At 36.8% G+C, this 13,075-nt stretch overlaps 1 protein-coding gene across 4 annotated transcripts; it reads left to right on the forward strand.

The window, feature by feature from the left end:
* Nucleotides 1-1,778: 1,778 nt before the first annotated feature.
* LOC148880929 (Transcription factor jumonji (jmj) family protein / zinc finger (C5HC2 type) family protein) lies at nt 1,779-12,846 on the forward strand. 4 transcript variants are annotated; one of them, XM_088963025.1, is made up of 11 exons: nt 1,779-2,187; nt 3,698-4,061; nt 5,376-5,532; nt 5,615-5,834; nt 6,233-6,286; nt 6,377-6,456; nt 6,574-6,851; nt 6,970-7,368; nt 7,505-7,905; nt 8,052-8,261; nt 9,881-11,985. In XM_088963025.1, exons 1-11 carry the CDS (start codon nt 2,185-2,187, stop codon nt 9,920-9,922), a joined length of 2,208 nt encoding a protein of 735 aa, XP_088819151.1. In that variant the 5' UTR covers nt 1,779-2,184; the 3' UTR covers nt 9,923-11,985. The 4 variants fall into 4 exon arrangements, with proteins under 4 accessions (XP_088819151.1, XP_088819148.1, XP_088819150.1 ...); XM_088963022.1 differs by lacking the exon at nt 9,881-11,985 and adding an exon at nt 11,992-12,846 and having other exon boundaries at nt 1,783-2,187; XM_088963024.1 differs by lacking the exons at nt 1,779-2,187; nt 9,881-11,985 and adding exons at nt 4,795-5,022; nt 11,992-12,846 and having other exon boundaries at nt 3,921-4,061.
* The last annotated feature ends 229 nt before the right edge of the window (nt 12,847-13,075 follow it).

Genomic DNA, 13,075 nt, shown 5'->3' on the forward strand with positions numbered 1-13,075 from the left:
CATCTAACAACAAATACTCTTCCTCATCTTTCTTTTTTTTTTTTTTCCTTTTTTTCACCAATTAGTTAGTTAATTTAGTTTGTCAAACCCTAGTTTTGTTATGTTTGGTGAATAGTACTAGGAAATCTAGACAACCGCTTCGTGGTCGGTGTGATAATGAAACTGGTCGAATGTTCGGGTTCGGGCCAATCTTAATCGGGTTTGACTTGGATTGCCCCACATCAAGACCAACCTTCTTGCAGAGAAAAAAACAGTATACAATAGCGGTATGTTCCGCCAAAAAAAATAAATTTAGTGACAATGTACATGGGACGGGTTGGGTCAGTTTCAGTAATTCTTTATCCAACTAGCGGATCGAGTCCGGTTCAATCCAAACTCAAACAAACCGATGCGTAGATTTCCATCTGACATCAGAAAAGTGCCATCTGACGTGTCACTTTTTGAAAATAATGGAGCCCATTTTGTGTAATTGTAGCATTGTAACATTCATTACTTTAAAGCGTAAATTTGTGATTTTGCGTTGATTCAGGTAGTTAGGTGCGTAGATCGTTAAATTTACAGGTGCATTAATTTAATTTATCGGCAGTTACGCGCGAAATATAAAAAAGTGAAAATTTGTCACTTTATAACATAGGAAATAGCAAAACCCCTTCTTTATCCGACTCGGAAACATGAAAATGTATTAAAGGAGGAAACCCCCAACGAAGCGAGCCGACTTGAAGAAACTAAAGCCACCGAGCCGACAAGGACCGAAATCCCTTCGAAGCCTCGCTTTCGCTGACTGGAGAGAGAAAAACCTAATGATTAGACCAACCTCCGCGTAACAAAAGCAACCAAACAAATACAAGAAAAAAGAGCGCGAAACAAATCGCTACATGGGTCGTAAAACCGCCCACAACGATAACCGCTCGGACAAAACCGTAAACCGGAAACCCGGCTGGTTTAATTTTTTTTTTTTTTTTTCTTTTTTGGTGGAAAATTGGAAATGGAAGTAATTTAGGGCTCGTGAAAGCGGAAAGCTGGCCGGTCATATGGCGTGAAACCTGCTGTAATCGCCAGCTAATTCCGTTCTGGCAGTTTTCCCACTTCCCGCGAACCGCACACAGTAAAAGCATTGTCGTACTGCCACGTGCTCTGTACTCCTTCCTTTTATTGAGCCAGGTGTCCAATTCCATCCGTGCCATCGTTCTGATCTTATGTTTTTCAACCCATTCTGATCCCAATCCGAAATCCAAATCTACCCGTCCAAAAAGAATCTGTCAATCTGATCTTCTTTTCCTGGCAAATCTCCTTTCTCTGGTTCTCGTTGGCGACAATTAGACGGATAATTTGAGATATCTACGGGTATTCTAATGCTAATGTGATACACTAGATAATTTATTTTTTTTTTAAGCCTTCTCTTTTCCTGTTCTGACTGTAACAGGAATCTGAACGCTTCGGTAACGCCGTCCACATAACCAGAAGCTTCTTTACCAAATGACGAAACTACCCACACTTTCCGCCGTAGGAGGAGTTCACAAATGCGGTAGCTGATCGAGGGTAGTTTGGTGATGAGAATTTTTTAACCAAATAATTTAATTCGGGAACGAAAAGTTTGAGAAACGTGACAACGCCAAACGCGTTTTGGCCGGACGGGGGGAGTGTTTGGTTGAACCGCCCAACCACCACCACTTTCTCTTCATACTTGTTTATATTAATTAAATGATTCATTAATCAAATTAATATCTGAATCGATTAATCAAAGGAGTTAATTCGGTTTTAAAACTATAAGTAATCCATTCTTTCCATTTTTCCGGTTTTCTAAGTTTCGGTATCTGACTGGTCTACTGTTCTCTTCTCCTTCCTTCCACCGGAAAACCTCCTTTTCTTCGCCGGAAAACCACTTTTTAGGACGGGAAATTTCTCGTCCTTGCTCATTTCGTTCCTTCCTCTTGAAGGAACTACTGAATTTTCCTGAAGACTCATTGTCGGTGAAGATAAAGGCGTTGGATCTCGGTTTCTCAAGCGATTATTTTATGGTTTTGAGGAATGTGGCCTGTTGGGTTGTTGTAGAAGTTGTGAGCTTTGCCGTTCATGGTGGGTATCGTGTTTTAGGGCTTGTTTCGTGGTTTTTACTTTCAGGGGTTTGGTTTGGTGGCAAGGTGAGACACAACGGAGAGGTCAAGAGAACGCGTCCAGTATGAAATGGTAGGTTGTTTGGATTTTGTTCTGTTTTTTTTGGGTTGGTTTGTCTTTGCTGTTTATGTGTTGTGGGTGCATCTTTTTTTCTTCTTTTTTTTTTTTTTTTTTGAAGATTTTGGTTCGGTTTTTGACTTTTTTTTCCTCTTATTCTCTGGATGTTTGGATCTAAGATATTGTCTAGCTTTGGTGGTTAATTTCTGGTTCCGGTAGTTGCAGGTGTTTTCTTCTCTTTTTTTTTTTTTTTTTCGTATGTTTGATCTGAAGGAAGCTTGAGTTCTCAAGGATAGTTTCTTATTATCTTTATGGGATCCATGCCATTATGAAGTTTCGTAATGGCTTCCTTTCTTTTGTTTTTTCATTTTTATTGTTTTTCGTCTCTGGGTTTTCTGCTCTGGATGCGTTTTCTTCTGCCTTTTTCTCAAACTATTTTTTACTGAAAACTTTTAAACTTTAAAAAGAGAAGCGTTGTGCCTGGTGATAATGTCAGTGTTAGCTTCAATTGCATTATTATTATTTTTTTGCCTTAATTGAACGCTTTTTGGCTTGAATTGCACCGAGGTATAGGACTATTGCACAGCTCATAATTATTGAATTTATAAGGATTATACTCACTGTTTTATTTAAGAACTTGCTTCTCAACAATTAGCCTGGAAAATGAGTGTTACACACGGGTGCAAGTTATGTGCTTACTGATGGACCAATGCATTTCCAGTGCGTTTCATGGTATTATTCAGAGGAGCAGGTTATGGGGTCTCTGCATACGCGATTGCATTTTCATTGCAGCAGTGCAAGTGCCCCTTAAACATTCCAGCTTGCAATATAGGACCAAAACTTTTGTAATTGTTAAGCAGAAATTTTAATTCTTATTTATATGCATGTGTTTTCCATGTCCTGTTTTATTTTTTAATTTAACCACATCAATTCTTGTTATAACATCTAATTTTAAGAAATGTTGTCAAACCGTGATTCTCTCTCGTCTTCTCAGCCCTTCGGATATGAGATGACGATTGTTTGGATTGATAGATCAATAATTTGTATCCCTTGATTTTTTTCCCATATGGCTAATTCTCTCTCCTTTTTTTTTTTCTCCTTTTGAAAAATTCTAATGTGATACCTATACATATATGCATTTGAATAGATCAGATGGTTTTTGGCCTACGAAAGGAGTCCAAGATGTAATTTTTCTCTTTAGGTTTCTTCCTTCTTCAAGAAGAATAATAGGAAAAAGTAAGCTTTTAAGTGCTCAATATTTGCACGTTGCAATGTATTTTACCATATAGTTCCAAACTTCCAATGCATTTATGTGCAATAATAGGCTCTATTCAGTGGGATACACTGGGAATACAGGGGAGAATAAGTTGTTTTTTACCAAATACAAATAAGTTGTTTTTTATTCAAGACGCACCATTGTTCTTGTAAATTAAAAATTAACAATTTTCCTTGTAGTCTTTCTCCAACTGAGGTATCCTGTTACATGATATTCATTTTTTCTAATCTTCATTTACTTGTTGAACAGGTGGAAGGAAGGGTTTGTTTATCCAAAGAGGCAAAAAATGGGCTAGAAATTCTGAGGCTTAAAAGGCTTCAACGGATGAATTCAGGAAATGCTCCTGAAGTTGCAAATGTTTCTAAAATGATGACTAGAAGTGGAGGCGATTCTCTAAGAACATCTACATCATGTGGATTGAGATTGCATGGTTATCCAGATGGGTTTCCTCGACCTAGTAGTGCATCAAAGCGTAAGGTGGACAAATTTGACACAACCGATCTTGAATGGATTGATAAAATCCCAGAATGCCCCATATACTGTCCAACAAAAGAGGAGTTTGAGGATCCTTTAACTTATCTGCAAAAGATTGCTCCAGAAGCTTCAAAATATGGTATTTTCTTTAACTGATATCTATGATAATAAATTGCCATTGAATCTAGCAATGTTTCATGATATTGGTTTGATATCATCACATTCATTGTTAATTTGCTCATGGATTTTCTATGTTTGTCATATGACTTTCATTTCTTGAATCTTCATTTTCCAACTATCGGGTTAGAAATTGGCTAATTCATTCATTGTCATACTTTGTATCTTCATCATCGGTCATGCTTATGCATATACTCATTTCTAATCCTTTTCTTTAGTTTTACCACTCATCAACTTTGAGACCTGGATTTGGGCACAAGGGTGTGGTATCATGTTGGATACTTCAAATTTTAGTGTGACTTCTATATGTGACACTGCCTATCTGGGTAACATAGCTTATTAACAGTCACATCTCTGTAATATAATATATATGTGTGTGTATATATACACACACACACACACACACATATACATGTATGCACATATATTATATGTGTGTGTGTGGCACATTTACAGTTTATGGGTGAGGGAGACTGCCATTACATTTATGTACACCAATTTACATATTCTCTAAATTTTTCTTATTTTATATTGATATAAATTTCTTGTAAGAAATAATTTATTGGATACCTTAGAAAGCCATAAATACCTTCTAGTTTATGGGTCTTATAAATGTTAATGATATTATAGCAAAATTCTGCTGATTCATCAAAAGATTAGTTACCACTTAGCAGTTAGAATGAATCCCTTTTCAGATTGGGCATGACATGGATTCGATGCTCTAATGGTAGGGTCAACATCAACCTCTGCTTCAAGAACGTTGCAACTTGTGGAGAAAATTAAAGATAAAGTGGTGCCAACACCATTGGCAGTTTTCTAAAGCGAACAATACTATATTCAGTCATCCACCCACTCCTATTTAGGACAGTCAAATCTCTTAAAAAGTTTCTTCAGCATGAATCCTAAATTTGAGGAAAGTACATGTATGCAAATCTAATTTACTAGAAATGCATGAGTTTCTTTTTTTACTTTCATTGCAAGGCAAAAAGGGGAGGGGAAATGTACATGATAGGATGTACAATCAAAAGAGCCAAAAAACCTCTATACCAAACTGATTTAACTTGCAAATTTGGCTGTCTTCCACATTGTTCAATTGGTCTTAGTATCTCATGATACTTGGTTAAATTTTTTTTCTCCTCCAGTATTGTAATTTGCTTCACTTTCTCTGACATGAGAAGAATATCAAATATTGGTGGTTGGGGTGTCTTGAAGCAACCTGTTTATTTAATTCTAAGTATGTTGTTTTGCCAAAAATCTAAATTACTGTTGTCATTAGGCATTTGCAAGATTGTTTCCCCTTTGAATGCTTCTGTTCCTGCGGGTGTTGTATTGATGAAGGAGAAAGCTGGTTTCAAGTTTACAACTAGAGTTCAACCTCTTCGGCTTGCTGAATGGGATGAGGATGATAAGATCACGTTTTTCATGAGCGGAAGGTAACCTCATAAATAAAACAAAGAATTTTTTTTTTCTTTCATTATTTTTAGACAGTTTTTGAGCATCAGCATGATCTTTCAGGAATTATACATTCCGTGATTTCGAGAAAATGGCAAACAAGGTGTTTGCTCGTAGATATTATAGTGCTGGATGCCTTCCTGCTTCATACTTGGAAAAGGAATTTTGGCATGAAATAACTTGTGGCAAGACAGAAACTGTTGAGTATGCATGCGATGTTGATGGTAGTGCCTTTTCATCTTCTCCTAATGATGAGCTTGGAAAAAGCAAATGGAACCTGAAGGTGTTGATTCCTTTACTTTTCCCCATTCTTTTCCCCATTTTGTTCCTTCTTCTGGTAGAGGTCTTTTCTCATTTTGTTCCTACTTCCTCTTCCCTCATTTTTATCAAATGTCCTGTAAACAGCGCTCTTTCTCCCTCTTGGTAGTTTTCCTGTTTTATTGGGAAGTAACTACTTATTGTTTATCTGTACATTTATGTACCACAATTTCTCATTTTAGTAGTCTAAAAAGGTGTCACATGTTCACAGCATTCTGATGGTCTCAAGTCATTCATACACATGCTTTACAGCATCAAGCTAAATTAATTATTAGAATAATAGTTTTGATCTTGGCTTGCTTTTTTAGTGACATGTAATACCTGGTTATCTAATTCATCTATCATCTGTGGCTACAATGTCAGACTCTTTCTCGGCTGCCCAAGTCTGTATTGCGTCTTCTGGGAACTGCAATTCCGGTATTGAGATACATTTTTTGAACTTGCTGGATTTGGCAGTAGTTTTAGTGTTCTTTTAGTCCATTTGTAACGTCCATTGATTCGTTTCAGGGAGTAACTGATCCAATGCTTTACATTGGAATGCTATTCAGTATGTTTGCATGGCATGTCGAAGATCATTACTTGTATAGGTATGTATAAAAGGTCTTGCTTCGTATTCTATACCTGATTTTATTGTTATGTTTTTTTTTTTTTTTTCTTTTTGCTGAACTTGTATTCTTTGGTCTGCTTTAATTTTCTTCTGGTAGCATTAACTATCAACACTGTGGAGCATCAAAAACTTGGTATGGCATTCCTGGACATGCAGCTTTAAAATTTGAGAAGGCAGTTAGAGAACGTGTATACACTCATAATATTCTATCTACTGATGGAGAGGATGGAGCATTTGATATTCTTTTGGGGAAAACAACCATGTTTCCGCCAAATATTTTGTTAGAAAATGATGTCCCTGTCTACAAAGCTGTCCAAAAGCCTGGGGAGTTTGTTATCACCTTTCCTAGGTCATACCATGCAGGGTTTAGTCATGGTAAGATGTTCTAGCATTATTTTACCCTCTGTCTGCCTCCTTTTCCATGGCATATAGTTATTTTCCCTAGTTGAGGTTCATCCAACTCTTTTTTTGTCTTGATCTTTGTGAACTTTAGGTTTTAACTGTGGTGAGGCTGTAAACTTTGCAATGGGTGATTGGTTCTCATTGGGTGAGGTTGCTAGCCAACGCTATGCACTTCTTGGACGGGTGCCTCTCCTTCCTCAAGAGGAACTTCTGTGTAAAGAAGCTATGCTTCTTGCTAGCAGTTCATCAATGCCTGAGGAGCCAGATAATTCCTCTGGAGATAAGGTCTCTCATCGTTGCATTAAGGTATCATTTGTGTACCTAATGCGATTCCAGCACAAAGTCCGCTGGTCATTGATGAAATCAGGAGCTTGTACAAGCATTTCTACAAACTCCCAGGGAACTATACTCTGCAGTCTGTGCAAACGTGATTGCTACGTGGCATATATTGATTGCACCTATTGTTTGCATCCTGTCTGCCTCCGTCATGGTATGAACTTCTCACACGAGTTTTCCCAAACATTGCTCTTTTGTTGCTTGGATCTATAACCCATTTGGTGAAAGTTGCTTATGCTGTCTAACATTTGGTTGGCTCTATTTAATATCTAACTAATTGTGCGGTCCAGACATTGCATCACTCAACTGCTCATGTGGGAATAATCATGTCCTTACTACAAGGGAGGATCTTTTAGAAATGGAAGCTGTAGCTCAGGTGTTTGAGCAGGAAGAAGGAATACTAGAGGAGGTTCAAAAGCAAATTAAATGTGGGGGTGGCTTTCCCCAACCTGATTTGTTTCCATGCATGGGAGAGGACGGATATGTTCCATATTGTGAGATTAAATTTGAAATGAATTCTGAAATCATGGTCACTAGTCAGAACCAATCACAAGATCCAGAATGTGGTTCTTATGGCTTGCCTATGTTGAAGCAGGAGAAACAATTTACCAACAGCAATGTGCCAGAGCAGAAAACCTCTGCCTATTTGAACAATGGAAGCATCTTCTCTCTGGGGTTTAAATGTACTAATGTAGGCAAATTATTTTGGTTTTAGGATTTTCTTTTTTTTTTTTTTTTCCTTTAGTTCTCTTCTATGCACTTGGGGGAGGACATGATTTTATTTTAATTCTGTATTTGACTGAAGAATGTTATCCTTTTTGATGTTCTATTGTACAGGAGCATGTGAATTCCAGTAGTGCAAATTTTATTTCTACTAAGGATTCAGAAGTGGTTTTAGGCAACATACATGATTCTTCCCCACCTTTCCAGGATCAATGCAGTGAGGATTCTGATTCGGAAATATTCAGGGTTAAACGTAGATCATCTGTGAAAATAGAGAAAAGAAATGTTAACAATGTATTGAGCTCAAAGTTTTCTGAGCAGCAGGTAAATTATTCAGTGCATTTTTTTTATGGCATATATCTGGGCCTGCTTGTAGTGTCTTCTCTTAGACTCTTTTACATCTCAAGGATGACACCGTTTTCTCTCTCTAAACTGCGTGTTGTATTCCTCTGCTTATCCCTGTTTGTTCCTTCTTTTTTATAATTCTCCATAGTTCAATAGTAATATTCTTACATAAGATGGAGAAAAATATATGGCATACCATAATATCTGTCTAGTTTTATGAAATTGTTCCTATGCTGAAACTATCTTCCATTGTGTTACAAAGGCGGCTCATAGAATCAGGAATGCAATATGGTTTACACCACTTTAGCTACTTGAAGTAATGCAATTGAGGAAAAAAAAAGATGGCGGGTTTTGCATACTTGAAAATGTTTTATATGTTTAATTTTGTTTTTAAATTTTCATTTGAATTTTCTGACTTTTTTTTTTTTTTTTTTAGCATTTTTTGTATTTTTGCGCCTTGCTTCAAAAAGGCACGTGCCTCGCCTTGCGCCTCAGGCACAAATTGCCCTTTTTGCTTTTAAAACAGTGCTACATTCACATTATGACTTTCTTACTTTTTTGTCCAGTTTAATATTCTAACCTCTTGGCTGCACAATATGCCTAAAAGATTTACATTTTGAAATTCAAAATTTCCAGAAGATTATTTTACATCTTGTGCTATCTGGTACAATATTTTCTCATGAATACCATCCCATTTGTTAATGCCATCTTTTAATTTGGAAAGTATCTGCCCCTCTGAGTTGATTGGTACAGAGCTTTAATTAGAGATATAGAGATCATTGCATCACCAATACAGTAACTAGATGGTATCATCTTTTTTTGAGGCAACTGAAGATTAGGTTGGAGCTCAATTTGACCCCTTGTTTTCCTTTCACTCTCCCATATTCATGGGGCAAGTTTCAACCAACTATATTTGTCATGTATCCAAAGTAATCCCTCTTTGAGGGGTGTTATTTAAGTTACAGATTTAAGATGTTGGCTAACATGATCCAAAATTGTAGAGTATATTGATCTTTTGAAGTTCTTGAGATTGCTTCATTAAATAAATTAAGATACTGGAGGTGTTGATGGAGCTTCTGCTTGATTGAGTGTGGATAATCAGAGCTTTGAAATATAGTATGGAGAATAAATGTGAGAGGGTTGATTATATGTTCTACTTAGGAAGATGGAGATGAAAGTTTTAGCAAAACAACATATTATCATTTTTAGGCTCAACATTTTGTTGAAGGGTTCAACTATGGAGATCACATCAGCACCCCCCAAGTGCCCCACATGCACATCTCAGCATGCATTGGGAACATCTCCTGTACTTGTCATTGGGAGATGTGGAGATGTTTCCATACATGGTTGGGATGTGTTGTGGGGCGCCTATGTCAACTCTCAAGTCTCAACTATGATGCCTGAAAAACTTATAATGAAATCAACCAGTACCATAAAAGTGATAACCAATCAGGTAGCATTCATATATTATCTTACGATATTATATCTTTCCAGCTTCATAGATTATCTTTGTTGGGTACTAAGGAAAGTAGCTCAAGTTGTATTTTGGTTAGCTAATTTTTGTTGTTTGTTTCTGGTGTTCTTTTAATTTTATGTAGAGCAATCAAGGGTTATTGATTTTATTCACTTGGGGAAGCTGAGGAAAATGGATAGAAGTTCCAAGAAGTTGCCATGTACATATACCAGTGTTGAATGTACTCTAGTAGATGGATGGTGTGTTGTATCAGACGTGCATCAAGTCTGACAGTCCATGGATTCATGAGGGCACTTCTACTTAACATTCCTTTTAATCTCCTAGCTTATTCTGGTTTATTCAACATAAATGACATCTAATCTACAAGATGAATCCATTTTTTCGTATCAAGCACAACTTAATAACAAAGACAACATTTTTTGTAGGTATATAATGTTAGAATTCAAAAAAATCTGAACGATTTTAATAGTGTATACTTTTCTCATCTTTTCAAGTCAGATTCTGACATGCATTGGATTCTGATTCCCTGTCTGTGTCCATGCAACGCTGACATATACACATACATACATGTACACACTAAATTAGTAACTAATTGGTTTTTGAGTTTCTATAGTCAGCATGTTTTGTATTTGTATTAATATTTCTTTGTTATGTTTGTCAATTTGGTAGTTGAAAGTTTAGTCAGCTGTAAGATTAAGATGTTTTACTTGATGATTTTGTTCTTTTTAGAGTAGTAAATGTCAGCGGTTTGAAGTAAAATATATTTAGGTGGTTTAGTGGGTGATTAGGTTTATTCGGTTGTTGCATAGTTTTATGGTTTCCATATTTGGTAAATTTTTCCAGATTATTTTGATTTGCAATTGACTTTTGTCTTACTAATTGAAGTCCTGGAATGGGGAGTAGATATAGAGTACTCCATTATGACCCCATTGTTCTAAAGTCTTGTTCTATGGTTATTATGCAGATTTCTAGGTAATTATTCTTTTTGGTTTCCTACTGATTAAGTCCAGGTTTATGTGGCCATGGACTTTACATTTAAACAGAAAATGGGAAATATGAAGTGTAGCCAAACTTAGAACGTTTTGGCATCATCTACCTCTCAAATTTACTTTCACCCACAATTTGTGAGCATTTTAATATAGATGCCTTGAATTTGAACCTGATACATTCTATCGCTGTGGTACATGGTGGCCTCGTAATTGTAAAGATAGATATTTTCATTATAGTGAAGACCTTTGGGAATTATTGGGTAAATTGTGTTGTGCTTCTCGAATTGTCCATTCTTGTTGTTGCTAATTGTTTCATCTAGTTTTGTAATCCTTGTTTAACGAATGAAACAAAAATCAAATATTGTTTTGCACAATTGTGGTCTTCCCAGATAGAATGTACTGTACTCGTGTTCTGAGCAACCTTGCCTGTGTATCATACTATCATAAAGCTACCTATTGCAAAGAAGAAAAGTTTTTCTACTGTTTTATGTTTATAACTAATCTTTGCACACACACACACACACAGAGACCATTTGTATGGATATAAATGTCTATGCATGTGGACACATAAACATGCATTACCACCACAGTTTCTATTTTGTGGAATGCTGCATATATCTGAAGAGTGGCATTGGTTCCTGTATGTACTTTGGAGTTTTAAGTGGGCTTGAGAATCTATGCATCCAGGTGATATATGCAAGAGAAAAAGTTATTCATTGTTAAAAGATGCTTCAAATATCTTCGATTATGTGGACCATCAAAGGTCCAAATAATGGAGGCCTATAATTATTAGTACTGGCCAAAATCATGCCATTTAGATGGATGTTCAGAGATCTTGATGGTGGAACCCTCCACTCAGATCATTTTCCAGTCTGACTTTTCTTGAATTCTTGAGTTCTTGAATTCTTGATTCTGGGCTTAGTTTTGGAGTTTCAGTATGAGTTGCATTGTGTGGACATGAGATTCTGGTGGTTTTTATATCTATGATTAAGACACAATTGCTATATTATGATGAAATCCATACATAATTAGGTTATTTTTATAAAATAAGTCTTTTAGGTCTATCAAATCGTTTATTGTATCCCTCTTTCTCTTCAATTTTAGTTCATGATCCCATTCCTGCCATTTAAATATCTGGAGTCTCTTGTAGCTTGAAATCTCATGTATTCAGAATTTCCTTGTTGGGATGAATGCTCATTCAGCATGTGAATTTACAATCCCTTTTTTTCTTCTCTATTCTTTGCAGGGGCTTAAAAGGCTGAAGCGACTCCATCCTGAAGGAAGATTTGGTCTATCATCATCATCTGAAAGATGCATAACCGATAAGGCAGAGCGACATGCTAGTCCCAGTGTGAACTCTAAAGAAGTTTCAGGTTTTGGTCCAAAAGACAGGTTTTCTGGGGGAAGTTTTACTTCCATTTCAATGAAGTCCAGGCCGTTGTTGACAGACTTAAAGGTGGTTTACAAGGATGATGATAATATTGTGAGAGTGAACCCTAGAGAACATATCAGAAAGAATTTTGAGGACTATGTTGGACAGACCACGAGGGAACCACCACCTATTGAGATTGGGCCAAAGCGCTTGAAAGTAAGAGGCCCGTCATATCCTAGTGGGGGAGAACCAACTGGATCAAGTAGTTGGTTTTCGGAGTGATGATAAATCCAATGGGCCTGCGTTCTTCTAGAGCCTGACTTCGCTAATTCATTTCTCTAATGAGGGGGTTCTAACAAATACGTAAAGCCAAAATTGACTCTGGGAACAGCGATAACCATTAACAGGGTGAGTTTAGAATGAAGAAAATCAGATTCTTTGTGCAGGCCTCCAATTGGGGCACTGGCACGCTCAGATTCTTGGGTTCTCGGCCGGGGTGTTTTTTTTTGTCTTTGGCAGGGGGCCTTTCCTACAGACCAAGCAGAGGAATTAGGTTGTTTTAATGTAAATTTTTTGTTGATCAGTCAATTCTTGTGAGTGAAGTGGGCTATTCCCACTCTCAAAGGTTAGTCGTCAGTCTGCTGCTTCCCTTGTTTATTCTTTGATAGAATTCGGTCCTTTGTACCATAGACTACATGAATAAAAGGTGGAAAATCACCTCTCTCTCTCTCTCTCTCTCTCAGTATCTTACAGCATTTGAGTTTCTGAATGCCCTTTTATTATCCAATTGTAAATCTCCATGTTCAATGGTCACAGAAAAGAGGTAATTTAACTCAGGCTGTACTTTTTTCACTTGGCCGTGGTGACTGCAAAGCTTCAGGGTTCAGATTTATGTCACGGGTCTTTTTTTTACCCTTACCAGCAAAGTAAGCAAAAGGATGGGCCATTGGATTTAACT

Source organism: Nelumbo lutea, chromosome 1 (genome assembly GCF_056320005.1).
Source record: "Nelumbo lutea isolate HS-2025 chromosome 1, American lotus-T2T, whole genome shotgun sequence".
Lineage (NCBI taxonomy): Eukaryota > Viridiplantae > Streptophyta > Magnoliopsida > Proteales > Nelumbonaceae > Nelumbo > Nelumbo lutea.